The sequence below is a fragment of the Gymnodraco acuticeps genome, unplaced genomic scaffold (genome assembly GCF_902827175.1).
Source record: "Gymnodraco acuticeps unplaced genomic scaffold, fGymAcu1.1, whole genome shotgun sequence".
Taxonomy (NCBI): domain Eukaryota; kingdom Metazoa; phylum Chordata; class Actinopteri; order Perciformes; family Bathydraconidae; genus Gymnodraco; species Gymnodraco acuticeps.
In genome coordinates, this window is record NW_022990238.1 from 6,455,513 (window position 1) to 6,482,903 (window position 27,391).

Here is a 27,391-nt window from a genome sequence, read left to right on the forward strand (position 1 = left end):
CAATTGTCAATTTAATTTAAAAAAAGTGTATTTTTTGCCCAGGGTATTAATAATACCTGGTATGTATCGTGATTCACTGGTTCTCGTGACATGGATGCTATTGAAACAAATATGAAATAATCTATAAAAAAAAGAATGTAAAATAATCTTTAAAACCGTTGTGCCTCATAACACACATTTATATTATTTTATCAGAACTTTAGCAGAAGATAATACTGAGGTAATGAAACCCTGTGAGAACGATAGCACTGTTTACAAAGTAAATGTTAACCTAAAGATAACTTTAGTGCAGTAGTCCTAAAAGATTTTAATCTCAGCTGAAAAAGTAAAGAATGGATTTTTCCTTTTAAAAAGTGTTTTAAGAAAAAGAAACACAGATAAAAGCCACACCCTAAATAAAAATAAACAATACTAGTTTGATAGAGTTTCCTTTGAGTCAACTAAATGAGGGATTAAAAAGATCTGGGGGCGGGGATAAAAACTGAGATAGCTCATCAAAACGACCCATTTCGAGTTTGATGGTAATCCACAGGTGGCATAAATAAATGATGTGTTCTTGTAATTGAAACTTTCATATAGTAATAAATACCCACTGATGTCACAAAGTACAAAGAGAGATTAAGCTCAGATCAGGTTTATTGTAAAAACAATACAGCCGATTAAAAGTAACAGCACATTTAGAAACGACTAAACTGACAAGGAATCCAGCTACATCCCCTAGTGCACAAACTGGAAACATAAAAACAGCAGCTGAAGATCCACCAGACGAAGGTCAGGCACTTAGACAGAAGAGAGGGACAGTATGTGTGTAGAAATACAAATACATTCAAAGTAAGGAAAACTAGAGAGGGAAGGACACAAGCTCCAGGATGCAGAAACCCAACTTTGGAAGACAGGATGCCTAATTTCACATGAGACAAGGAAAAATATAATTTAAACCCTCTAAAATAACAACACTATTGGTTACATTGTTTTTGATTACACACAAACTAGTGCCGGAGTAACAGTCTTTCTCTTCTACAGCTCGCCGTCCTATCGTTAGACCTTTTAATCTCTTTCTTTAGATTTTGTGCAGTAGTCTTCTTCACAAACAAAACCAACACACATACAAACTATTCCTAAAAGCTGAGTCAAACCAGGTTTAAAATACAAACCTGACATTTAACAAGGTCAGTGCAAACTCTGGTGTCAAAGTGACGTGGCCCCATAAAAACTAACAGCGTGACTCTCGTATCATTATGTGCACGGCCGTAACAAAACTTTATCCCTTATCTTATGATGCGTTTACAGGTTCTACTCATACGCAACAGTTAAAGGTTTTGGAGTATACACCACAAGTTGTTGTAAGTAGTACAGGTTATTGTTAATATAAGGTTTTCCTGTTATGAAATAAGTTTTATGACGTTTGTGAATGAGAAACAGCACGTACAGACTGCGTGCTGCTAAGAGTTAAACTGTACTACACTGCAAATATTTAGCTGCTTTAATATTGCAAATATTTCACCTTCGATATCTGAAATATGTCAGTTTGTGCCTTTTTTACATTTTTTTTATAAATGCCAGGGTGCAATGTCGATAAAAATAAATGTGTGTGCTCTTTACCACAGGGAATTAGTTCAAGTATATATGTGTGGAGTGTATTTTGAATACAAATCAACCAGAATAGATTAACATTTAGAATATCCTTGAGTTAGTCTAATATACAGTATAAAAATTGACTGCATTTGTTTTCCCGATGTTTTTCATAGAAAGCAGTTTCTACTGCATCATCCTATATGCCCAATAATAGGGTGGGGTCGAGTCCTAACATTGCATATTGTTAATATTGCTATCCAAAGCAAACCGTTACATTCATCTGTATTTCTATGAGAATCCACACAGAAAAGAGATGTGTAAAAGTCTACGAAGCCCGACAGGGAGGCACCGTCTCCTCGGTCGGGAGGTATGCAGGAGTGCATTAGTGGGTTGAGAGTGGGGGGGCTGGTGGTGGTCCAAACGGGAAAAAGGGACTGTTGATATAATTGGCATGTGCAGCACGGCCATTTAAACAACCACTGGGGCCCATTCACTTGATTTGCGTCCATACTGGGTAAAGTAAGGGAGAAAAGAGGGCAAAATAATTAATATGCATACAAAGTTTTATTCTTTAGAGAAAACTGCTACAAGGAAACTACTCTATTTTGATAGTTGTTATGTCATTAATCAAAGACACATTTTGAAAAACAATATCTATCGCCTTTCTCCGTTTAAATGAATTGTTTACTGATTATCTTTGGGTTTTGTAAACGGCTGAAGAAAAAGTGTCACACGTTATTTGTGTCATAGACTAAATAAATAATAAAAGGAAATAAAGGCACATTTATAGAACATTTGTGTGCTGCAGCCCTGATTTAAGTCAATAAATGTCTTCCTGAATTGCAATATATGCCCTAAATTGCAGTGAGAAATGTGGACCTTGCACTTTCAGCCAGTTTTTTTCAGCATCAAGGTTTTAAATATTAGCTGAAGTTGAAAAGCTGAAGATGGATATTTGCAGATATCTTATTTAGAGTAGTTCCCTTTTGTTGCCACTTGGAGTCGCCAATATTTAAGTAGAACTGCAACAGTAAAGGAGCTGTTGCACACTGTATTGCACTTACCTGAATGTCAGTAAGCTCTTTGTGGAACCTCTTGGCCAGACCGTTCTGCATAGTCGGGACCTGGTACGTCTGAGAGAGAAAGAAACAGTTAGTCCTTTAGCCCACACTGCTACCCAGAATAATCCACAATCAGCGAGTTTAAATCTTCATCATCAGCTGCCAATGGGGTGACACTACGCCGATTAATCAAGTATTGCAGTCAAGTACAAGTTCAAGGCACTTTAACTTTACTTAAGTATTTCCATTCTGTGCAACATTACACCTAAACAACACTCCATCCAAGAGATATATCCGCTGCATATGTTTGACAGCTTTAGTTACTTTTTAGATTACACATGTTCATCCCCTTCCTGTCCTGAGAAGACCATGTATCTTCAGATGTGATGAATTTTGTAAGAAAAGCTGAAGGCGTTGAAAAACCGTTTTAAGGTAAACAAACGACTCACTGGACAGCGTCATTAAAGATATATGATGATCTTAAAGAGTATGATGCCTTGTTGGGGATTATACCTGGCAGTATATAAATGAGTTCAGATTAACACAACCGTTAACATCAACAGGAGTAAAATGCAACATACAGTTGTATTATTACAAAAACATCATATATAAACACTCACAGGGAATATTTCCTGCACAAGGACTAGTTTTACTTATATGCCAATTACAGGATATAATTAGCTATTCTCAACAGAAGATAGAGAAAGATAACATGAGAAGGCAGGCACAGCAGCTGAGCTCCTACCGTTTCCCTGTAGAGGAGGCTGCCCACGGGGGACACCACGCAGGCCGTCCCCGCCCCGAACACCTCCAGGACCCTCCCAGAGTCCAGAGCCCCCAGCAGCTCAGACATGCTCATCGTACGCTCCGTCACCTTGAACTCACCCTGTCAGACACACAAATTACAGACCGGATGAGTGGGATTTTCCAAAAAGAATAATGTACAGACATACCAAAAATAATCCCTCTCAATGGTCACTTATTTTTCTCTCTGAGCTGATTACCAGCACCCCTCAGAGTTAACCTCAACCCCCAGGTTGGCAAACACATATTGACTGTTACCAAGTGACCAAAAAATGCAATAAGGGGACAAATTCTACAGTTTATCCATCTGGAACATTTAGACGTAATCAATCAACATTTGGAGACATTAGCAGCAGCTCAGGGAGACTGCAAAGAGGTCACAACGCCTGACTCACTGTTCTATAAACACTAGGGGTGTAACGGTTCACAAACATTTCGGTTCGGTACGTACCTCGGTTTTTTGGTCATAAAACAAAACATATATATATATTTTTATTATTATTAAACTGTGAATAATGTATTCACTCAAATAAATACAAAATATAATAAAATGAACATTAAGGTGCAGCATTTCGATGAACTGAAATAATCTGTATTTGAACTGTACTAGCACCTAAGCAGCCAGTTTGACATTATGACTTGCTTGTCATTGTATTTTCATGTTTTTTTAAAGAAAAATGAACTTGTCCACATTGCTTGCCGAAAGGGCAGATCTGCTGGCACTAACAATGTCTCCTGCTGTGGAGAAAACCCTCTCTAGGGACAGAGGTAGCAGATACAGCCAGGTAGCGCTTTGCTAACATGGCAACATAAGGATATTTGGCATTTGTTATAGCTTTGGCTCGGTCTGATCTTTCTGCGAGTGGTGGAGGCTTAAATGCTAGCGGGAGTTGGGTTTGCACTTCAGTCTTTTTTCTTTTGGTACCGGTGATATTCACGTTCGAGTGATGCCTTTTCAAGAGTGTGCAAGTTTGATGTATTGCCAGCCGCGTAACCAATTTTAGTTGAACAATGCCGACAAACAGCTTTGGTTCGGTCCACCTGTCTTTGTCCGTCATCCTTGTACGTAACTGCGAAACCAAAATGTTCCCAAACCGGAGATTTCAATGATGCTGGAGGATTTTCGAGCTCAACTTTATCTGCGTTCGCCATTAATTTTCGACAGTCCCTCAAATTACTGACTACATTTGAACCATAGACTGTATATATAGATTTGAACGCATCCCTCTGACCAGCTCTCATAGTATGCCTCTCATCCAATGAAATGACCTGCTCGCTCTATGACGCGTTGAACCCAATGTGAGCAAATTACTCTGAATGCTGCGACGCAGCACCTGAGATTACTTCCAAAAAGTTGTTCACGTTCTCAATTTTTTACGTTTAACGTTATATTCGTTCGGTACACGTCGGTACACACCTGTACCGAACCGAAGGGCCCGTACCGAATAATTTCGGTACGTGTACCGTTACACCCCTAATAAACACACGTTGAAAATGCCTCTTTACAAATCAGACTGTGCCACAATAGTTCTCCGTTTGCATTTTCTGACGATTTGAGGAGTACGGAGAAAAATAATATGGATGTGAAAATGAAACATCTGTGCTGCTGAGTCCATGTGAGAGCTCAGTCTCCTCTCTGGTGGGCTTACCCAGCTTCTGGACAGGTCCAGCAGCGACTGTCTGGTCACTCCCGGGAGAATGATGCCATCCAGAGGGGGGGTGAACAACTCTTTCTCTGCAGACAAACAGTTTTACCTTTGGTCAATTCACAAGGTGTTTGAATGTCTCTACTAAAGGCAGTGATTAACAGGAAACCTCAGGAAAAACATTTCAGAGTCTAGAGAGGAGAGTCTGACCTCCGTTTTCATTGGTCCAGTAGATGAAGAGGTTCATGGTGCCGACCTCTGTGATCTCCTCCTGCTCTCCGTATAGCCACAGCACCTGCTGGCACCCCCGCTTCACCGCCTCGCTCTGCACCGCGATGGTAGGGCCGTAGTTACTGGAGAGGGGAGATAAACCAAAGACAACGTGTCAAGAGAGCAGCTGGGAGAGAGGAAGACATGTCCAAATGACAGAGGTGTTTGCTTGGGTATTAAGACATGCTGTATACCTTTTTTATTTCAAAAATATTAGATATTAAAATATTACAATCTTATTTAATTACAAAGGATATCAGTTTGTTCACCGCCTCACCTGTTCCTCAATAGTTTTTGATGTAAAAACGAGACATTTAAGTGTTTCAAACAAATTGAGACAAAAGGTGTTTTAGTTTTTCTGAAAAGTTATGAAACCAAACCTTGGGGGGAAATATATCATCCATGTGAACAATAGAGGACTTGGAAAAATGTTGTGGATTAATTTGATTAACTAGCTTCCTTGAACAAATAACAAAGAACCATTTGTCATCTTCTTACTGAGATTGAATAACAACCTAAGAAAACCTGAAGCGCTGCTTTGACTTGTTATTCTTGTAACAGCAGAATTTTTTTTAAAAACACTTTATTTTTGAAAGTTTTCATTACAAAGAAAATCATACAGAATGTCATTGAGCAGTCAAATACATACTATAGATCCAACAGTGCACATTTAAACCAGACTGCCAAAAAGCAGATCAAATATACCCCCCACCCCTACCCCATTTTGTCGCCTTGTAAAGTTATTCTAGTTTACATGTTAGCATGAAAATATAAATAGCTTTCAGTATCCCAGCCGAGTTGGTTCAATATTTACTCCCCTTAAAAATCCAGTGAGTTATTGGCTTCATCTGCAGTTTGTTGCAAATATTGCAGCTAACTGCAAATGTAGGTACCGATTTGGACTTTTTTCATATTTATTAATGTTCAGTGGGTTTTATTTCCATTTTATGGTATCCATTTCATGAGTTTATGCAATTTTATTATAACTATTGTCAAGAATGTTTTATTTCATCTTATTTTAAATCAATTTAACATTCAGTGATGCTAAACATGGCTGATAAAAGCAAAACCACTCAGTAAAGCTATAAACTAGGTACATGGTCTCCATTTAACCCTTTCACACAAACACCGATTCAATAAACATGATAACATAATTACAGACAGAGCAATATCTCTTATACAGTGGGGCAAACAAGTATTTAGTCAGCCACCAATTGTGCAAGTTCTCCCACTTAAAAAGATGAGGCCTGTAATTTTCATCCTAGGTACACTTCAACTATGAGAGACAGAATGGGGGGAAATAATCCAGGAAATCACATTGTAGGATTTTTAATGAATTAATTGGTAAATTCCTCGGTAAAATAAGTATTTGGTCACCTACAAACAAACAAGATTTCTGGCTCTCACAGACCTGTAACTTCTTCTTTAAGAGCCTCCTCTGTCCTCCACTCGTTAACTGTATTAATGGCACCTGTTTGCACTCGTTATCAGTATAAAAGACACCTGTCCACAACCTCAAACAGTCACACTCCAAACTCCACTATGGCCAAGACCAAAGAGCTGTCAAAGGACACCAGAAACAAAATTGTAGACCTGCACCAGGCTGGGAAGACTGCATCTGCAATAGGTAAGCAGCTTGGTGTGAAGAAATCAACTGTGGGAGCAATTATTAGAAAATGGAAGACATACAAGACCACTGATAATCTCCCTCGATCTGGGGCTCAACGCAAGATCTCACCCCGTGGGGTCAAAATGATCACAAGAACGGTGAGCAAAAATCCCAGAACCACACGGGGGGACCTAGTCAATGACCTGCAGAGAGCTGGGACCAAAGTAACAAAGGCTACCATCAGTAACACACTACGCCGCCAGGGACTCAAATCCTGCAGTGCCAGACGTGTCCCCCTGCTTAAGTCAGTACATGTCCAGGCCCGTCTGAAGTTTGATAGAGCATTTAGATCAGGGGTGCCCAACCTTTTTTGAACCGAGAGCTACTTTTAAAGTTGCCAGTCTGCCGAGATCTACCAGTCCAAATCGAGAGGCGTAGCCATTACTGACAGCCTACTATCGGGTAAATACACACTTCTACTTGTATAAAACTGACCTCTGTACGATTAATACTTCATAAAATACTGCAGATCCTTTATCTTACCTCTTTCTAATCTACACACATACAAGTATTTAACTGAAGCTACACAACAGTGTTGTTGAAACAGAGTTGGAATTTATTCACACGTCACTACAGTGGGTCATGTTTTCAAGAAGCATTGAACAGTGCTGCCACATATGACACAGGAAAAAAAGAAAAGACTCTGAACCCTTTCTTTGCCATTATATAAAAATAGTGTTGCTACAAAAGTATAAATTAGGCTTACTAATAAGACAACTCAGATCTGAAGCTACACAGGAATCTGCTGCAACAGTGCAATAAAAAAGACAACATTAATAGAATCAAACCCTTTTTTTGTTGCATTTTAGTAGATTATAAAAAGAAATGCCTTTAAAATAGGATGCAAGCAACACTAGTTTCTTAACCTGAATTGATGATAGACTATAATCAATTTAAGTTTGCATTCTTATACCATTTTGTCCAATAATTATAATGAATAAGTTCAAACAAACTACAACTTACAGCTGATTAATAACGGTATCTAACTTGAGTTTTTATTATATCAAAAACCTGTTGAAATTCTTCTGTTATTTTTACTGTCCCCCAAAAGCGCGTCGGCAGCCTCCAGGAAAGCTTCTTTCACAACTTCGCCGTCTTTGAAAGACTTCATGTGTTTGGCAAGAACGTGACTGACACGATAAGATGCTATGGTAGCAGCCTTGCTCTTGTTGTGAAAATGGACTGCTGTGCATTTAGCTGTCCTTTCAGGCCCCTCCCCTTTTGGGAGCGTAGGGCAGAATTAGGAGGGAATTCCGTCTCGTAGCGTTTGTGCACTGTTTTGAAATGCCGCTCCTAAATTACCCTTCTTCGATAAAGCCACGCTCGCATTGCAGATGAGACAGATGGACTTTGAATTGGAATAGATACAAAAATAATCATCCTCCCACTCGGAGTGAAAATTATATATGTTTTGCTTCTGCCATAATTGCGGTCTTGTGTGTGTGCGGACTGTCACTCCTGTTGACACGGACAACGTTAGCGAACTAGTGCACTGCCCACCAGCCACGCCCCGACACATGGGGTCACGCCGGCCAATCACAAAGCTTTGATGCGTTCAAGTGCATTATTCTGCCACAGGAATATTATGTTACAGGACATTAACGATAAAACAGAATATTGTTGTTCTATTTTTAGACACATCTCGCGATCGACTGGGAATCTCCCCGCGATCGACCGGTCGACTGGTTGGGCACCCCTGATTTAGATGATCCAGAAGAGGATTGGGAGAATGTCATATGGTCAGATGAAACCAAAATAGAAATTTTTGGTAAAAACTCAACTAGACGTGTTTGGAGGAGAAAGAATGCTGAGTTGCATCCAAAGAACACCATACCTACTGTGAAACATGGGGGTGGAAACATCATGCTTTGGGGCTGTTTTTCTGCAAAGGGACCAGGACGACTGATCCGTGTAAAGGAAAGAATGAATGGGGCCATGTATCGTGAGATTTTGAGTGACAACCTCCTTCCATCAGCAAGGGCATTGAAGATGAAACGTGGCTGGATCTTTCAGCATGACAATGATCCCAAACACACCGCCCGGGCAACAAAGGAGTGGCTTCGTAAGAAGCATTTCAAGGTCCTGGAGTGGCCTAGCCAGTCTCCAGATCTCAACCCCATAGAAAATCTTTGGAGGGAGTTGAAAGTCCGTGTTGCCCAGCGACAGCCCCAAAACATCACTGCTCTAGAGGAGATCTGCATGGAGGAAAGGGCCAAAAATACCAGCAACAGTGTGTGAAAACCTTGTGAAGACTTACAGAAAACATTTGACCTCTGTCATTGCCAACAAAGGGTATACAACAAAGTATTGAGATTAACTTTTGTTATTGACCAAATACTTATTTTCCACCATAATTTGAAAATAAATTCTTTACAAATCAGACAATGTGATTTTCTGGATTTTTTTTTTCTCATATTGTCTCTCATAGTTGAGGTATACCTAGGATGAAAATTACAGGCCTCTCTCATCTTTTTAAGTGGGAGAACTTGCACAATTGGTGGCTGACTAAATACTTTTTTGCCCCACTGTATATCCGCTATGCAGTCCAGAAACTGCTGAAGCTTAATCCGACTGGATATTTGAATTGAGAGCAGATTTTGTAGGTTTAGCGAGTTGAGTGGCGGTTCAGTGTTATGTAATCACGCTGAAGCTGAGCAGACTGGCGATGGAACAGGCCTGTGATTAAAGGCTGTGTGGAAAGAGTGGAGATTACAGGAGCTGGAGGAACACACCTTTGGAAAACATTCACTGAGCAACATTACAAATATTTCACATCAGGAAAGTGGATGTGACGTTCATATGTTTTTAAGGTGTTTTTTCTATTACTTAAAAAGACAGCTCAACAGACCTTTCTCAGCAGCGTGATACACTTCATAGCAGGAGAAGATCAGCTTTATTAACATTCATGTTGGCCCTTTTCCATTGATCCACCTGTGTTTGACTGGGTAAACTTGTCATATCACATATCAATTACAAGACCTTTTGACTTGTCCTAAGCATCTGAGACTGATGCCCTGGTATGAGGATACAAAAGATCTGTCCTAACGAAGCTCTTTTGTTCCACCATCTCTCTTTCCTTGGCGCAGATTTCACCTAAACCGCCTCTGTGGCAACGCTTCATGAGCAAAAAGGAAAATAACAGTTGTCCAGATCCAGGGCTGAAAACACAGCTAAGGTGTAAAGCCCTTTAAAGAGTTGACCCAGTCAGGACAGGGTTATAAAGCACCAGCAGGTCCCTGTCAGGGGGAACATCACCAGTCACTGATGGGCAGTCTAAATATGACAAGAGGACAAACTCACCCTCCCATCTTATAGGCCCCAACGCCTCCCTGCCAGGCCCTGACAAATGTAGGGTCCGCCAGCAGAGACACAGGGTTGAAAGACCCCGTGGCGAAGTAAGGTCCCACTGGGCCAACGATCACAAAGAGCATAGCTTCTCCTGGCCGAGACACACCGAGGGAGGGCTGGAGGAGGGGCGAGGAAGGGTAATCAGAAGTTGGTACAACAGCAAGAAGAATATACAAGAATATAATCCAAACACAATTAACACCAGCTGTTTAATCACTTCATACAAGATGGGACCCGGCACGGGTGTAGTGTTAATTTCGTTGACTAAAACTATGACGAAATATGTTCGTCAACAACCTTTTTTTCCATGACGAAAACGAGACGATGACGAGACGGCACCGATGGCAATAAACAATAACTGTAACGAAATCATCATGCAATATCGTTGACGAAAAGTGACGAGACGAAAATGTAGTTTACTAAATAAAAACTATGCCAAAATCGCTCTTTACTTTCGTTGACGAAAAATGAGGAGACGAAATATTATCAAAGATAACGTTACATCTCTGATAGGCAGTTTTTCTCCCAACAGTTCCACTTCCGGTGCTGCGGCAGGGCAGCAGCTGTGTGTCTGTGCTGCGCGCAGCGGTAGATTTGAATTACACCGGGCAGCGGCACACTGTGAACTGTCAGGAAGACTCGGTGTCTAACTCATGGTCTAACTAACCTTATTCAACAGAAAATAAAATGGCAACAACAGGGCTTGGGAGCAGTGGTCGCACTCGCGTTAACCGAATACCCCCCGTCAGCGCGAGTGAGTGATAAATTGTGCACTCGACGGATAATAATGGATTATGAAAAGAAATGTTACGATCCTGTCCGTCAAAATGACTGACAACGAAAAAGTCTAAAGCCACCACTGCTTGGGAGAAAGAAACGTGATATTTGGGCCCATTTTCGCTACAATGAGGCGGAGAAAAAAAGCGAATGTATTGTTTTATCAGAAGGGAAGCAATGTGGCCATAACATAGGTAAAAACACCACAAACCAGTTTTTTATCAAATAAGGACAAGATATAATCTTATTTATTTATATATACTAAAATGACAAATTATTGGTTTTGGCTAGACTAGTTTGACTGAAATGTTCTATATAATCTGATGACTAAAAAAGACTCAACAGTTTTCATTGACAAAAAGTAGACTAAAATAATTAGTTTTCTTTGACTAAAATATGACTAAAATGCTCAGACTTTTAGTCGACTAAATCTTGACTAAAATGTTTACTGTTTTAGTCGACTAAAATAAGACTAAAATGCTCAGACTTTTAGTCGACTAAAACTTGACTAAATAAAAACAGGATGAAGGTGACTAAATATGACTAAAACTAAATAAAAAAATAGCTGACGAAATTAACACTACACGGGTGTCATGAATACAATTAGCTTCTCGGCTAAAGCTCACCTCAATTCCAATGAAGGTGGGTCTGATGTAGAGGCTAGCGTCCTGGGAGAAGGGAACCCACTCCTGGTCGACCTCCACCAGCTTCTTGATGCACTCCAGCAGTTCTCCTTTATCAAACAACTACAGAGGAAAAGACACAAGGACATTAACTGTCAAATAATACTATTCTATGTAAATGTTGGGCTGTTGTGCCTTGAAAAGCAGGTGAATTCCTCTAAAGCTGTAAAATATGTGCCCGGCGAAGGCATCGTTATAAAACATGAGGTAAAAGAGGTTTGTTTGTAGTTTTACCTTAAAGTTAGGCTGTGAAACTTTTGAGAGTGGAACTATAAACATACAGTATTCTGTTTTAGGTTGTCTATTAAAATTTGTATTTTAAATATAATTTTACTTTTCTATTTTACTACTTTAACTAAATGTATCTTTCTCTATAGGTCAGCAAACTAATTTAGTAATATTATGTACAATACTGAAGCTATCTAACATGTTAATTACTTTAGACACAAAGGGAAACAAAACAGTTGAGTATTTTTAAATGAACCTGTTTTTTTTTCTTGCTGATGTCGATTCTTCATTTTATTTTCATAGTGATGACTCTTTTGTTCTCCAGATAAGGATGTATTAATTAAACCACTGTGTAAGCAGACTTCCATACAGTTTACTGAAAGCAACATGGTTAGCTGTTGCTTTAAAAAAAGGTTATGTAGTTTTACACTGCATGTCTGTAATGTATATTAATGCACATAAAACATAATTTTTCTTCAAGAAATATCCAATGTTTTTCTTTCTTGCAGCACGAAGTAAAGACAGTACTCAGACTGTATGGCAGAGGTTCTTCATGTTGCATAGTTTCCATTGTGTCTTGAACTCTGGATGAAGTTTTAATGCGTTACGACTAGGGGTGTAACGGTTCACAGAAGTCACGGTTCGGTTCGTACCTAGGTTTGGGGGTCACGGTTCGGTACAACAAGAAAAAGCAAAAAATAGTCCCAAATGCATAATTCCAGGTTTGTTGTTATTTATTTTTGAACAGTAGTGCAAGTTTCAGTTTAAAAATAAGGAACTCTGACATTTTGAATAATTAACTGTAAACAGTTAAAAACAAACCACAAACAGTACCACACACACTCAGATGGCCATATTATCTATAATGGCTGATGTCAAACAAAAAGGTTTCATCAAGCTGTAAAACTAAAAAGAATGTCTTGAAAAGATTACATCATAAATAATAAGAAAGTGTTTCAAGAGCGCAAAGTCGTTGAAAAACATATGCCAAAAGCTTCCGTTATTTATTTTGGTTTCACGGCTTTCATATCTATTGGTTTCTTAAAAACAGCGGGGATCAGCTGTTGAACTGCTGTTGTCTTTTGCCGGGCTCCGGTGATTGGCAAATCTGGGTGATGCCTTCTGATATGATTTAGCATGTTTGGCGTGTGTTACCATTAGCATACCGCACCGCTATCGAACAACGCCGACACACCGTCCTCTTCCGATCCACCACTCGCACACTTCATCGTTATTGTAGTCCACAGGGAACCCAAAATGTTCCCACACAGCTGATTTAAAAGAAGCAGGTGGGTTCTAGCTCCTGTGTGTTAGCTGACATCGCCATACTAACTTTTCTTCTTCTTGGTTGCATTCCAATAGTCCATTTAGCTTAGGAACCTTCCTAACCAAGTGAAATGACCCGGAAGTACGTCACTGGCAGCCATGATAAGTGCCGTTCCAATTCTCTAAATGAAAGGAAAGGAGGTTTCAAACTTCCTTTATAACCTCCTTTAGCTTAGGAACCACTGGACCTCCCTTGACGAAAGGAGAGGAGAAAATGCTGCCCCACAATGCATTGCAGCCGCAGCATTTGCCGTCACTCAACAGTCGGCCGTTCACGGAAACAACCGATTATGACAGAGAAATTATATCATGAAAGTTACGGTGCTTATTAAGCATTTTAAAACGTATGTGGTAAGTTGCCAAAGTGCTTTGTTCTGAACGTTCATCAGTATTATAATCAAAAAGAGAAATATGAACGTTAGTTTTTACTGAAATGATCAAATGAAGTCAACATTTCACTGAGCTGTGTGGAGTTTGTTCAACTTTTAAAAGATGTTTGAATGGTGATATACACAGTGATAGATGTTAAGGACTAACGTTTATAATAAATACATTTGTATTGATTTTAAGATATTTTCATACAATCATACGTATTGGGATCATTTGTATTAATGTGGACCGGAGGGAGAGGGTGACGAGCATAAGTTTCACTTTCCTTTTTTATTTCAATTCCAACTTTGGTCATGAAGAATATGTTTCTCTGTTGTCCACGTTCATAAAGCATAAAGCAACAGCGTCAGAGCACGGTGCAGAGTCTGATGAGTTTACAGTAGTCCCTCCTTCTTATTATACATCCATGTTGTAGTCCGCTATAGAAAACTGTAGTTTCCATAGTTTCCCCACAGCAGCAGACGCACATTCATGACGTCCGCTGGCGCATCATAAATGTAGAGGAAACTTCTGTGTAGCATGCAGTGGAGTCACCGACTCAGGAAGGAGACACGGGAAGAGTCGGAGCTTTGATGTCAAACCACTGTGATTTATTTGGAGTTGGTACCAGAGTATTCACATCACAAATCCAAGAGTCAGAGGTTCTGACTCCACGGTAGAGTTGCCACGTCAATTCTGGAGAGCCTCTCTCTTGCCAGCCCATCTAACTGGTTTCGCAGAGAGTAAACAACATATTTGAGGAGATAGCCTAAACAGTGTGGGAACACAGAGCTACTTGCCTCGGACACTTATGACCTCGAAGATTTTACCTTGGAGTCCACAAATACAGAGAAGGAAGTGTCCCAGTGTACCCACAACACAGACCATCTGTATCCCAGTATTGACCGGTCACAGAATGGGAACAATAACATTATTGGCTAAGCCGCCTGTGTCCTTAAAGAAGGTAAACAGACATCGAGGTTTGCCCTGTATGTTACAAATTGGCGTCTTATGATAATTATTTCCATAACAATAAACACGTCTGATAGTGAAAGTGCATTCGGATTCTCTAAAGTACTGCAGTCTCTTCTCCTAAGTCCTTTTGAATTCTATCCACTATCCCTTAACGTTTTACTCAGAGGTCAATGAATAGGAGATAGGGTTAGAACTTAGGAGCTGATTTTTGGATTATCGGAACGCAACCCTTGTATTTAGTTCGTTTTGTTGTTGTGTTTCTTCTTCTTCTTCATTTGTTGTTTAAGGGCGGCTGGCAAACAGCTTTTAGGCGCAATACCGCCCCCTGGATTATAAATAGTGTAATGGATACTGCCTTGAATGACAGACTTTTTTCCCCACTCGTAAAAAAAGGCGTATTCGTCGTGTGACTGCATGTGCCGAACCGTGACGGTACGGGACGAATACGGATACCGTTACACCCCTAGTTACGACGTGTTGTTCTGGGTAGCAAGCCAAAACTGGGCGTGCTGTCAAGCAGCTACATAACAAAGCAGAGGGTTAAATGCTGCAGGACCTCAGCCTGTAAAGAATCTGAAGTAATTAAGGCACATTCAGTGTACAACATTTAGAAGTTATAACTAAATAAACACTATGCTTTGTTGTGTGCACCTGATTGCTGGTGTTGTACATTTTGCTTCATCGCGTGGCATTGCTCTACAGCCGAGCCAGGAGCAAAGCAGTAACTTCTTTCTTCAGGTACCCAGAGGTAAAAAATGACATTAAAAACACCCCCACTTTGAACAACAAGACGAGGGGAAAACCGGTTGGTGAAACAAGTAAAGCTATCAAGTATTTGTTTCCACCCAAACAGAGGCCTACATTAAACGCCTTAGACTAATCCTCCCTGAGGGTTTCTGAGGACGAGGTTGGGTAAGAACTTACAGGAAGGCAGCTTCTCTCAGCGCTGCGGTGCATCCTCTCCATGTTCAGCATGGGTCTGAACAGACGGATGTGGTTGTCAACTCCACGGAAAGCCTTCATGCCTTCAAACAGCTGCAGAGACAGAAACACACAACACGTTTAGTATCAGAAAGTTGATCTCCAACTCAAGAGGGTTTCTCGTTGAAAACAGCAACAATGGAAATGTCTTTGTCGATTTCATTATTGCAACAATTTAAGGTAGCACTCCATTTGATTTTAGGCTAACCACTCAGGTTTCCCTGCAACTAAATGGCTGAAGTTAAAGCTGTATCTATGTTTACATTAAAAGCTACTGAGTTTTTGAATTGAGCTTTGAATGTCTGTTATGACATCATTACCTTGATAACAAAATTAAATGTGATTATATGTTATTTATGTCTGTTGCTGCAAGACATACAGGTCCATGCCCCCCTTTGGGTGTTTTTTTAACCGCAGTTAAAAAGTTGATACTGAAAGGTTAAACGCCAACAAATATTGAATGAAACTTAACATATTTTGTGAATCTTGGAAATGATTACATCTTTGTTTATTTACTAATAAATGATGACTTTTTGATTTTCTGGAGGTGGTAGCAATCCTACTCAGCGACCACTGGAACTTCATTCTACAAATAGCATAATACTAAGATAATTATTCCATCCTTATCTTTATGTGCAGGAATATCAGGTTAAACAAAATGAATAGACATTAGAGAAAAGAGAAAAACAACATTTGATGCTAATATGCAATATGAATGTCAATGCTAAGAATGAAGCTTCTAAGACGTGAACTTTAGTTATAAACCCAACCCAACAATCATGGTTACATGGATACATGGTTGATAACGAAACATCCTTTAATTTGTAAGAGAAAGTAAAGACAATTACAAATAACACATCTGCACAAAAGATTTGAGTGTATACTTACTTCTATGGAGTAGTGCAGGGCGGAGCTGGCCGGGTGCAGCGACAGGTTCTGGAAAGGTTTGATCTGAGGAGCCTGCCAGCCGTCCTTCTCCGACCAGTTGATGGTCAACATGTGGTCGGAGAACTGTTTTCCGAACACCAAGGTGGAGGGGTCGGGCTTCTGCTTACATGCTGCATTGCGTTCAATGACAATATCTGCTGCCTGATGTGCAGACGGAGAAGCAAGCCGGAGGAAAGCAAGAAGTGGACGGAACAAGAGCAGAGCGGGCGACGAGTACAGTGATTGTTTTTAAATCAATAATTGACAGAGCATGCTTAAAAGGACAATTAGCTGTTATAAAGAGTCAGTTGAGATGCTGACTCATCTTGGCAATTAGACACAATTAATTAAGTTAAGTTAAACTGAAATAAATTACTACAACAGGCAGACAGTGAGGGAAAGACAAAGAGGAAAAGACACGTCAAGTTTTAGGCAAGTTAACATAGACTTACTATAGAGGTTATGTATCTTTTCTTAGTAAGATTACTTCCTTCTTTTTATGATGAGGAACACATTGTGCTCTGTCGGACATTAACAGGCCAGACAGACCATCAATCAAACAGTTTGGAGATGGGACAGGCCTCGACTTGTCGAAAAGAACATATCTCTCATTACCTTAAAGGAGCTGGCCAACCGCAGTGAGCCAAAGGAGACGGGGAGGGCCTGGAGAAGTCGTCCATGAAATGTCTGCAAAACAAACACAACAGAAACTCTTTACTATTTATACACAATAGCGGTAATCACAAGCAAAAAGGTTTGAGGTCCAGACACCATGTTGCAATACTTCATAGATCTATCATCTATTCAGGTAACCACAATCCAATCAGCTGAGGCGATACACAAGGTCACCATGTATGACATTGTGTGATCGTAGGGGGGGGGGGGGGGTGATTTAGCACCAATGGTTTTGCTTGCAGTTCAAATTATGCAGCTACATGCCTGCAGGAGACAGCCAGTGCTAAGTGTTGTGCTGTAATTAGAATCAGACACGTATGTAGGCTATGGTACATGCATTGTGATGAATGCAAGGTGTGAAACTAGTTTGGAGGGTATCTGTGGCAAAAGGTCCAAAGAAACCACTACTAATAATGTAACTGATGTTCTTTCTGGTAGTCTAGTTGTGATTTTGGTAATTTAGTATACAAGGGTGATCATTAACAGTAACATTCACAATATGGTGCTGATCATTTGACTGAGTCATATGCTCATTTGACTTGGCAGTGGTCTAGGGAACCGCCTACTTGATGCTTAAGAAATTCCAAAGAATTACAGCGACTAGGGAGCAGGATCCCGTGTGTGCTCCTTGCTGAATGGATGATGCAAGATCTGACATTATTGCGATCATAGGTTTATGCATGTATATACATGTTTACTTTGTGACATGCACGTATAAATCAGATTCATGACTGATCTCGTTGCTTCTCAATTGTTACCCACTAAAGTGAAATGAAAGCAAGTGCTGGTTCGTATTTGTGCATATCAGAGCCAGTAACAAACCAATGTTCATATCCTGCAATCAGATGCAAAACTCAGGTAAAACTCAGTAATATGACCATTCAAAGAAAACTCGATGCTGTCGTTGCCTATGAATTACTTATAATACAGTCTCGTGATCCTAAACAACAGAAGGATACATGCTTTTGGCATACTAGTTATCTAACAATCATCTTATTGACTTGACTGCCATCATCAACCAAAACCGTGCAAGATATGTAACATTTTAACAAACATTTCCACAATATCTTGCTTTTGTAGCAGCCGAATTCTATATATTGCACAAAGAAGATTTACAGAAGACCTTAAGTTGTGTTTTAAGAGGAGATTATGTTTTGCTCATCATCAATGCATTTCTAGTTTCCACTCTTTTCTCATGGAGTTTGGTGTGTTGACCTTTCCATACTGTATTGTTTTGCCAGCACGGAGGGGGCACGGTCGCACGGTGCAAAGCAGACTATTTAAAGGACTGGTTATCTTTCTCTGTCATTATCAGCTACCTTATCATTGTATTAAATGAATGATTTTCCCAGATGTTCATGTAAACAGATTATAAACAGCACACAGACGGTCGATTAACTCACCGTTCGCAGGGCTGCCATCTCCGCTACGTAACGATGTGAAAAGCGCGATTATTTGTTCGTGCGGAAACAACCACTCAAAGTCAACTTGAGTTCCGCTTTGAAATTCGAGACGCCGTCCGGCTGAGTTGGTGCAAGCTGAAAGCAGAAACCTCCCAGACATAAAATATCCCTCGTTATAGTCCTTTAACCGACACACTCAATATACTTTTTGAAGGGTTTATTGTGACTCGTTTATTTTGTTCGTGCCTGTCCTTTCTGGATAAATAATTAAACATCACTTGCACTGTTCTGTAAGAAAAAACAATAGTGTAAGAGGGGGAAAATATATATAAAATCAGGTTAATCATACAAAACACTAACTATAATGACTGGTTTTCATTCATGAAGTCATTGAGGGCGTGACAAAAGCGTAACATCTGATTGGCGGACAGCAGCAGGCTGGGGGAGGTTATTCGAGGTCACACCGGTCGATGCGGATTGGTCGCCCGCTGGGGAGGTGCAGCTCGTCCTGTTTCACACAGGTTTCACAGCACATTGTCCGGGAGACCAAGGGGCAAGGGCCTTTCTCATTTCACTAATTTCCCCTCCTCGAATCCTCGGTCCTCCGGAAGTGACCCGGATATGGTTTTCGGCGCGCCATGTTGATCAGTCAGGAAGGGATCTGACTCTTGTAGCCGTAGTCGAGCTCAGCCCCCCCGCTGAGCAACAGGTCGATCCCGGTGCAGAACGTAGCATCTGTATGGGCATAGATATGTCTCATAATTATTTGTGTGAACATAAAAATAATTTGTGTGTAAATATGTGATTTGTAAATGTAAAACAACATCCACAAATGCATTTAAAAGATTTGCAAACTCACAAATACATTTGCAAGTGTAAAACGGATCTGCAAATACGATAAATATGTTCACAAATAAAAAAAGATCTGTGAATATCTCTTTAACATTTACACCTTTCGATCAGGCATTTGTGAATCCAATTTGTATTTGTGGACCAAAAATGCGCTTGCGGATCTCAAATCTCTGTTCACGGATCTCAAATCTCTGTTCGCGGATCGTCTTTTTACACACACGGAATTTTGAGACATATTTTCCGCCGGTCTCGGCTAAAATCTACTCGTGTCACTCGGTTATTTTCGGAAACCACGTGATGGCCCGCTGATGGCGACATTTCCGCATGATTTCAAAGTAAGAGCATGATGGTTTGTTTAATGCTCTGTTTTTGTATTATAATGAACAGCGGAACGCTAGATGCATTCTTCATCACCATCACCATCATCATCATGTTATAGTGATACAGTTAGTTTGTGTGCAGCACCCCGGAGCTGCTCCCCCGGGACCCAAAAGTGCCTGCACTTCAACATCAACGAAAGTGCTCGATATATGCTATATTGAATCAATAACACAAACTAACTGTATCACTATAACATGATGATGATGGTGATGGTCATGAAGAATGCATCTAACGTTCCGCTGTTCATTATAATACAAAAACAGAGCATTAAACAAACCATCATGCTCTTACTTTGAAATCATACGGAAATGTCGCCATCAGCGGGCCATCACGTGGTTTCCGAAAATAACCGAGTGACACGAGTAGATTTTAGCCGAGACCGGCGGAAAATATGTCTCAAAATTCCGTGTGTGTAAAAAGACGATCCGTGAACAGAGATTTGAGATCCGTGAACAGAGATTTGAGATCCGCAAGCGCATTTTTGGTCCACAAATACAAATTGGATTCACAAATGCCTGATCGAAAGGTGTAAATGTTAAAGAGATATTCACAGATCTTTTTTTAATTTGTGAACATATTTAGCGTATTTGCAGATCCGTTTTACACTTGCAAATGTATTTGTGAGTTTACAAATCTTTTAAATGCATTTATGGATGTTGTTTTACATTTCCAAATCACATATTTACACACAAATTATTTTTATGTTCACACAAATAATTATGAGACATATCTATGCCCATACTTTTGCTACACTGTGATAAATGTGTCGCAGAAGTAATTTTCACCTGTAGATGTGGGGGGAGGGGTTGGAGCGAAGGGGCGGAGCTAGCAGAACAACGAGGCTCGGGTCAGTCACACAGTCACAGCCAGTCACGTCGAACCGGATGACTGCGGGGCTAACGGTTCGTGTCGCTACCAGTCCGCTGACATGGCGCATCAATCAACGGTAAATGTTGCCCATTACTTGCCCAGTATTACTTTGAATATTATTATTGTGATTGAGGATTAAATCCGCTTTGAAGTGGCCTTCGGTCGATTTTGGCAGCATCTACGTCTATCTTCTGGAAACACCAGGTGAATACCCCACTTGTCACAATAATATTATCATGCCAATGCATATATGTGGTATTTTAGAGTTGACTATATTGATTAAGGCAATAGACTATGATATTCTGCTTGCACCTCGTGTGAAATGGCGGATACCGGAAGTACGGTGTCGCCCTCGGCCCAAAACCCGTATGTGTGTGTGAAAGATATTTTAGTTTATGATTCAGCCTTGGGTTAGACTTTTATAGTCTATGGCTATGACGCCCATAATGCTAAACGGGAGCAAATGTTAATAGGGGACCCAATTATCCCAGTGGTGGCCGCCGGAGCTAACGGAGCCGCAGGGGGCTAGCTCCAGCCGGCGTCCCGGAGCTAGCCCACTGCGGCTCCGTTAGGTCCGGGCGGTGGATTTCCGTCTTTTCTTAACGTGTGAATGACAAGCATTAAGAATAACAAAATATAGCTAATTCTCTTGCAGATTGTCTCATTTGATTATGAATGTAACGTTTATATAGGGGAACTACACTGTTAGCAGTAACTTGGTATGCATGTATTTCATGTTAGCTTAGCTTCTTAGCCTGAGCTAGCTCTGTTTACTTCCAGTTCGGAGGCAGCAGGTCCCGCCTCGGCTCCGCCTCTTTGCCCTTATTTGGAGCAGGCGGGATTACACTCTGACGTCACAGTCGAGCCGTTAGTGGCCGACTCCGCCTACTAAGGGCTTCACGGCAACTCTGCAGAATCCTATGGGTGACGTCACGGACACTACGTCCATTTATATATACAGTCTATGATTTCACAGCACATTGTCCGGGAGACCAAGGGCCTTTCTCATTTCACTAATTTCCCCTCCTCGAATCCTCGGTCCTCTGGAAGTGACCCGGATATGGTTTTCGGCGCGCCATGTTGAAGGACATCTCGGCCCATTCCCAAACCGCCCCCTACACCCTACCCCTCCGTTTGCGCGTTCCCGCGGAGGGTCCGCCATATTGAGGGCTGTTCCAAAGCAACGAGTATGGAGGGGGAGTGGGCTATCAAACCCTCAAACAGCGAGTCTGCAGCGGTGCTGACTTGAGACCGGTCTCTACCTGACCGGAGTCACGCTGTGTGTGGAAACACGCTGTTAACAAGTAGGCTAGTTCCAGCAAACATCCACTGATAAATTGCGATGTTAACAACCTCATATGTTTTTAACTGTTTTTATACCTGTGTTTAGTCTAGAAAAAGGTAAATGTGTGCATTTTATTATAAAGTTGTGTATATTTACAGACTGTTACAAAAACAAAGAAGCTTATAAACATCAGGTTTAAAACTAAAAGAGCTTTGAAACACAATGAAAGATGTTTGGAGTTTTATTTGAGTTATTCATTTAAACTTTTTGTCTAAGAGATGCTGATTTGAAACCGTTACATACAGTTACGGCATTTCCTGTTTCTGCCGGAGAGAGGGGAGGCCGTCCCAAAGCTTGCTGCTCTATTTACTCCCTCCATCTGACAGGAGGGAGCCTCGTTGAGCTGCGAGTGTGGCTACAGACGGAGTTCACTCCATCACGGAGGGGTAGGGTCGAGGGAGTGGTTTGGGATTGGGCCCTCATTTCTCTACATGCACGTCGATGACCGAGCGTCGAGGAGGCTCTCTGAAGGAGCTATAATCGAGGATACACTGATGGGTCCTCCACGGATGCATTTCCGGCAAACAGTGATGTTTAAAAGAGTCGTGACCAGGGGCCTCATTTATAACGCCGTGCGTAGGATTCACGTGGGAAGGTTGCTTACGTAGTAGAAATCCAAAAAATAGGTACAGACATTTTCCGATTCACCAAACATTGCGTACCGGCGAGGAAAGTGCGTACAGCACTTCCTACGCCGGTTTCCCTTTATAAATCACAATCGACTCGAAATGCGGTGCAGCTTTTGCGGGCTTCACGTAACGCCCATATTTGCCTATAAATAGTCAAAGAAACGCCCATTCATTCATTCAGACTGACTTTATGAAGAAGATAGCAGGAAATGACGACAGAACAGCTAAAAAAGACATCTCACACCGTGTCAGATTTTGGTTATTTTGGGGAGGTCGAGATAAATCATATTGTTTGGTGGATGCAGTTTGAACCAGAGTAGCAGCATGGAGGTCGGATCGTCACCAAAATAAATAAATAAGTGGTCCAAAAAAGGTTAATGACAAAAAAAATACACATAGCCTTCCTCAGGCAGTGTGTTTGTACCGGGGACAGGAGCACACCCTTGATGAGAAACTGTAAGAAATGATCGGGGAATCCCTCCGGAGTGGAGTCATGCATGACGACTGGATCTGAATTATGTTTTCGTATTTGGTGGTTTGTGTCCCAGCTGTCGATCAGCTGTGCGCAGTGTCTCCACTGCAGCCTGTGCATCTCCCCCCCCCCCAGCAACTCTATATCCACCAGTTAGAGGAAATACAACTATGTGTTGTGTTATATTAGCTGTACAATTGACCACATATGGTGTTCTTAGTTTCCATACCTCCTGTGTTTTATGAGCGACTTATCAAGTCTTAGCAAACGGCATAAAACATGATTAAACATGGTAGTATATAAAACCATGCTCGTACAACCTATAGAAATGCAAAACCGCATAATTTATGAGAAAACATTTCATAACATTAACACAATATATTCAAGGTGGTTTTAAATAACATATTAGATATTATATCCGTATTTATTTCTCCAAGTTATGTTTTAGTGTGCACTGAGGAGTCTCAAACAGGCGTTTGTTTAATCATTTTAAGATTGGCTTTAATCAATGTTTGAAAATGAATTCTTCATATATGATAAATGAGTGGTAACATTTTATTTATGGTATTATTTCCACATATTTCTCTCCATTCTTCCTTCTGCCAACGGTGTCGCAGTTTCTCGTCTCTCCCGTTTTTGTGCTTAGTGCGTACGCATGGGTTAGAGTTTGCGTGGAGGACCCATGGATGTATAATAAGAACTGGATACAGCGTGGGAGGCGGGGCCTCATTCATTCCTATGAGAGTTGCTCAATGGCGCATGATGACAAAATGGCCCAACTTTTGAGAGAGCGAAACGTCACAGATTACCCGGCATGCCTGAGAAGTACCCGTATGTGCACTCATAGAGCATGCGCAACTTTAACCACGCCGCCCAAAAGGCTCGTTCACATTAAGCACGTGAGTTTGCGTACACGTAACAGCACCGCGCGTTCATGACAGCATGGTACTGGATTTAACGAGGCAGTTAGCAGCTAGCGGCTAGCTAGTAAATTATGCTAAATTACACATCAATCGTTATGTACTTTTATATTACGCTGACATCAGGATCTAGTGATATCCAAGCAACAGAGCTTCATTTAGCATGATACTTGTGTGGGTTGTACATGAAACCACTTGGTAATATATACAAATGTATATGTTGAAGCCTGTTATGATCAATTGTGAGTTAACACTTTATCTAAAAAGTAAAGCTGATGATGGATTTCTGTGGTGGAGTTAAAATAACAATAGCCTATTTCTTTTTGAAATGTGATGGAGTAAAAGGATAGTAACTGTGATTATTCATGTTAAAGATCAAATGCAAAGCTTCTAAATATGCTACATTTTTTTTAAGACTGCCTGTATTTAAAAAAAATTTTTAAATCGAGATAATACACCCGAAAAAAAGCTTTTTATTGATACAAAACTTGACCCAAAGCCGTCTGAATTTCTGACATGACCTTCCCAGCAGCCTCCGCGCGCGTGACGTCATACATGCCAAACAGTCTGGACCAAACATCCCGACACGGCAGTCTCGGTTACAAGTTTTTTGACAAGAAAACTGAATTAACATGGGTTATTGTTGTGCTTTTTGTTGTACGAACGGTGCGGGATCTGGGAGAGTTTTTCATGTATTTCCCAAAGACCAAATCATCCGCAAAAAATGGATTTAGTTAAATCGTGTTGGCTGGCAACCGACAAAATTGAGCAGGTTGTGTTCTGATCACTTCGCGTGTGATGCATACGAGGTTGATCCTGCTATCATCAAGTCTGTTGGTGCAGAAGCATTAATAGTATGTCGGAGGCTGAAACCCGGAGCCGTCCCCTCCATATTTCAGCACAAGAAACCACTGAAAGAACGAAAGAGCCGGGCGATGGAGAAACGACAAAGAATTGAGGTAAACAACGTTTGATTAGATTTCAAAGCGCACGGAGCACAGCAGATAACGCAGATAACGGAATTGCAGTTTTATTAAGTTTTATTGCTTATAGAGGTGGGCACCGTTAGATTATGTGTCTTTACGATCATAAACAATGTGTTGGATGTGGAGCTAGGATAAGTAATAAGGGAACTAGGAGTGATTATAGTATTTCCTCTTAGACATCAGAGGCTCGTAGAGATAGGGTTGGATGTCGACAACATACTCCAGATATTGGGTGGCCTCCGACTCAGAATCAGACATGATAAGCCGGGTGGAAATATGTTAGGCATTGAACAAATTCCCATCCACCTCGTCCTTGTGAGGTGAGTCCGCCTGGACTTTATTTTTCTAAACCTCTCTAAAAAGGTCAAATTTCACTTGTTTTGCATCAATCTTGATACAGGGTACTTATTATATGTTATAGTTTGGATTCCTAAAGCTTTTAGTCTATAGTCTACTCAGAATCAGACATGATAGACGAAACTAGTTGTACTATCGGCGGAAGCCGCTGTGATTGATAAGCCAGGTGGAAATATGTTTGGCACATCTGACGTCACGCGCCGCCATCTTGCGGAGGAGCGGCGGAGAAAATAAATCGTCGGACTTGGTGTTGGGTATGGAAGCAAACAAGAGACAGAAGTATTTGAATTTTATTAGTCACCGAATTTATAGCATTGAAAATAATTACTTTGAAAATCATGAATCTGAATTTTTTTTGCTCCGAATTTATCTATGTGAAATAAAAATGTAAAAATTCAAGTTAAAAAAATTCGAATGTTCAAATTCAGATCCCAAAAATTCAAGTGAAAAAAATTCGACGTCAAATATTTCGGTGTTTAAAATTCGATGTAAAAAAATTCGGTGTGTAAAATTCGACGTCAAAAATTGCGATGCAGCATCATCCGGGCTACTCAGACAGGATAAGCAATCGAGCCCTAATGCAATCAAACCGACTTCTGGCCTATCAGAGCACGGCTTTGTCAGTCATGTGATCACAACAACCCGGGAGAAAAATGACGGAGAACAGCGGGGCTCGCCGCTCGGTAAGTAGTCAGTTTGTGCTCTTTATTTTTACTTGCTCGACAGCATTTGTATCTTACATTAGCTAGCTAAATGAGTGAAGTAGCCTTGTGCCTTGCTGTTAGCAAGCTCCGTAGTTATCATTAATTGAAGTGAATCACGTTACCGTGTGTGTGTGTGGGGGGTGACAGTTTGCAAAGTAACGTAACGATCACTTCGGTTAGATAAGTCAAGTAGACCATGCTACACTATACGAAATACACTCTTACAAAAGCCCTGCATTTAAACATGTTAATGTTACTTTAGTAAAAGTATGCTAGTATAATTAGGAAAGTGTTGTTAAAGTATTTAAAGTAGACACAAGTTATACTATTATATCATTTGATTTATTGTTATTACCGATGCACGAGTTGACTTAACTGTTGTAGTTGGAGCTCATTTTGAACAATGAGCTAACTAATTATTAATTTCATAATGGTTTAATGTGCTGACTATTTTCTACATTAATAGATTAAGGTCTGGTTTGTTCAAAGTCTCAAAATAGTAGGACATGCTGTCATAATTACCCAGAGTCCGAAGTGACACCTTTACAATGTTAAAGCTGTTAGATAAATGTAGTGACGTAAAAACTAAAGTATTCAAGATAGTGTAGTGGAAAATAGATAATGTTTTTTTTTTTTTTAAATGTTACCAAAACAAAATCTCTTGTTTTGGACTGACAGTAATGATTCAAGAAATAGTAGATAAATAAATACACACATCAATTTGTTGTGGATGGAACACAACAAATGGTGCTCTTACCTGTGATGCCTCCTCCAAACATGATAACCAGACTGTATCATTCAAACTATAAGTAACAGTTCTAGCTACTTGACTTCAGACAAACAATTCAAAAGACAAAATCAACACAATTTATTGAAAGACCAATCTTTATTTCTCTCCTTTTGTTTGTGTTATTAAACCCTGTCAATCTAAAAAACTGAGCAACTCAACAGTTAACTTTATATTTCTTATCCTCCAAAGCATCTATTACACTATTTGTTCCCCTCTCATATTCACAGAATGGATGATTAGAGACTTTGGGGGAAACCTCAGCTTTATGAACGTCCTGTCTGTTGGTTTGGCCAGAGAGGGCTGAGGGTCTTTCCCTGCGAGGAGGACCAGGCCTGAGGGAGGAGGACCTGCACCAGCTGCACCTACAG

General features: G+C 40.5%; 2 protein-coding genes across 3 annotated transcripts in view; one reads left to right on the forward strand and one right to left on the reverse strand.

The window, feature by feature from the left end:
• Positions 1 to 618: 618 nt before the first annotated feature.
• On the reverse strand, positions 619 to 19,011 carry bcat2 (branched chain amino-acid transaminase 2, mitochondrial). 2 transcript variants are annotated; one of them, XM_034220161.1, is made up of 11 exons: positions 18,718 to 19,011; positions 17,255 to 17,326; positions 16,601 to 16,801; positions 15,656 to 15,766; positions 11,777 to 11,896; positions 10,326 to 10,489; positions 5,297 to 5,439; positions 5,090 to 5,175; positions 3,382 to 3,522; positions 2,640 to 2,708; positions 619 to 2,085 (listed from the first exon to the last, which is right to left on the reverse strand). In XM_034220161.1, the coding sequence occupies exons 1-11, from the start codon at positions 18,733 to 18,735 to the stop codon at positions 2,044 to 2,046; spliced, it is 1,167 nt and encodes a 388-aa protein (XP_034076052.1). In that variant the 5' UTR covers positions 18,736 to 19,011; the 3' UTR covers positions 619 to 2,043. The 2 variants fall into 2 exon arrangements, with proteins under 2 accessions (XP_034076052.1, XP_034076053.1); XM_034220162.1 differs by lacking the exon at positions 18,718 to 19,011 and having other exon boundaries at positions 16,601 to 17,014; positions 17,255 to 17,300.
• Positions 19,012 to 20,834: 1,823 nt separating this feature from the next.
• Positions 20,835 to 27,391, forward strand: part of LOC117548401 (potassium voltage-gated channel subfamily A member 7) — a 28,775-nt gene continuing 22,218 nt past the window's right edge. The window contains exon 1 of the mRNA XM_034219682.1: positions 20,835 to 20,896. The gene's annotated coding sequence lies outside the window, so the exon portion shown is untranslated. The remainder of the gene's footprint in view (positions 20,897 to 27,391) is intronic.

Excerpts from the sequence above, each read along its gene's own strand:
- bcat2 (XM_034220161.1), bottom strand. Across the intron at positions 16,802-17,254 it reads GGTTGGCCAGCTCCTTTAAG|GCAGCAGATATTGTCATTGA; the intron begins GTAATGAGAGAT and ends TCTGCACATCAG. Across the intron at positions 5,176-5,296 it reads CTGGACCAATGAAAACGGAG|AGAAAGAGTTGTTCACCCCC; the intron begins GTCAGACTCTCC and ends GTTTGTCTGCAG.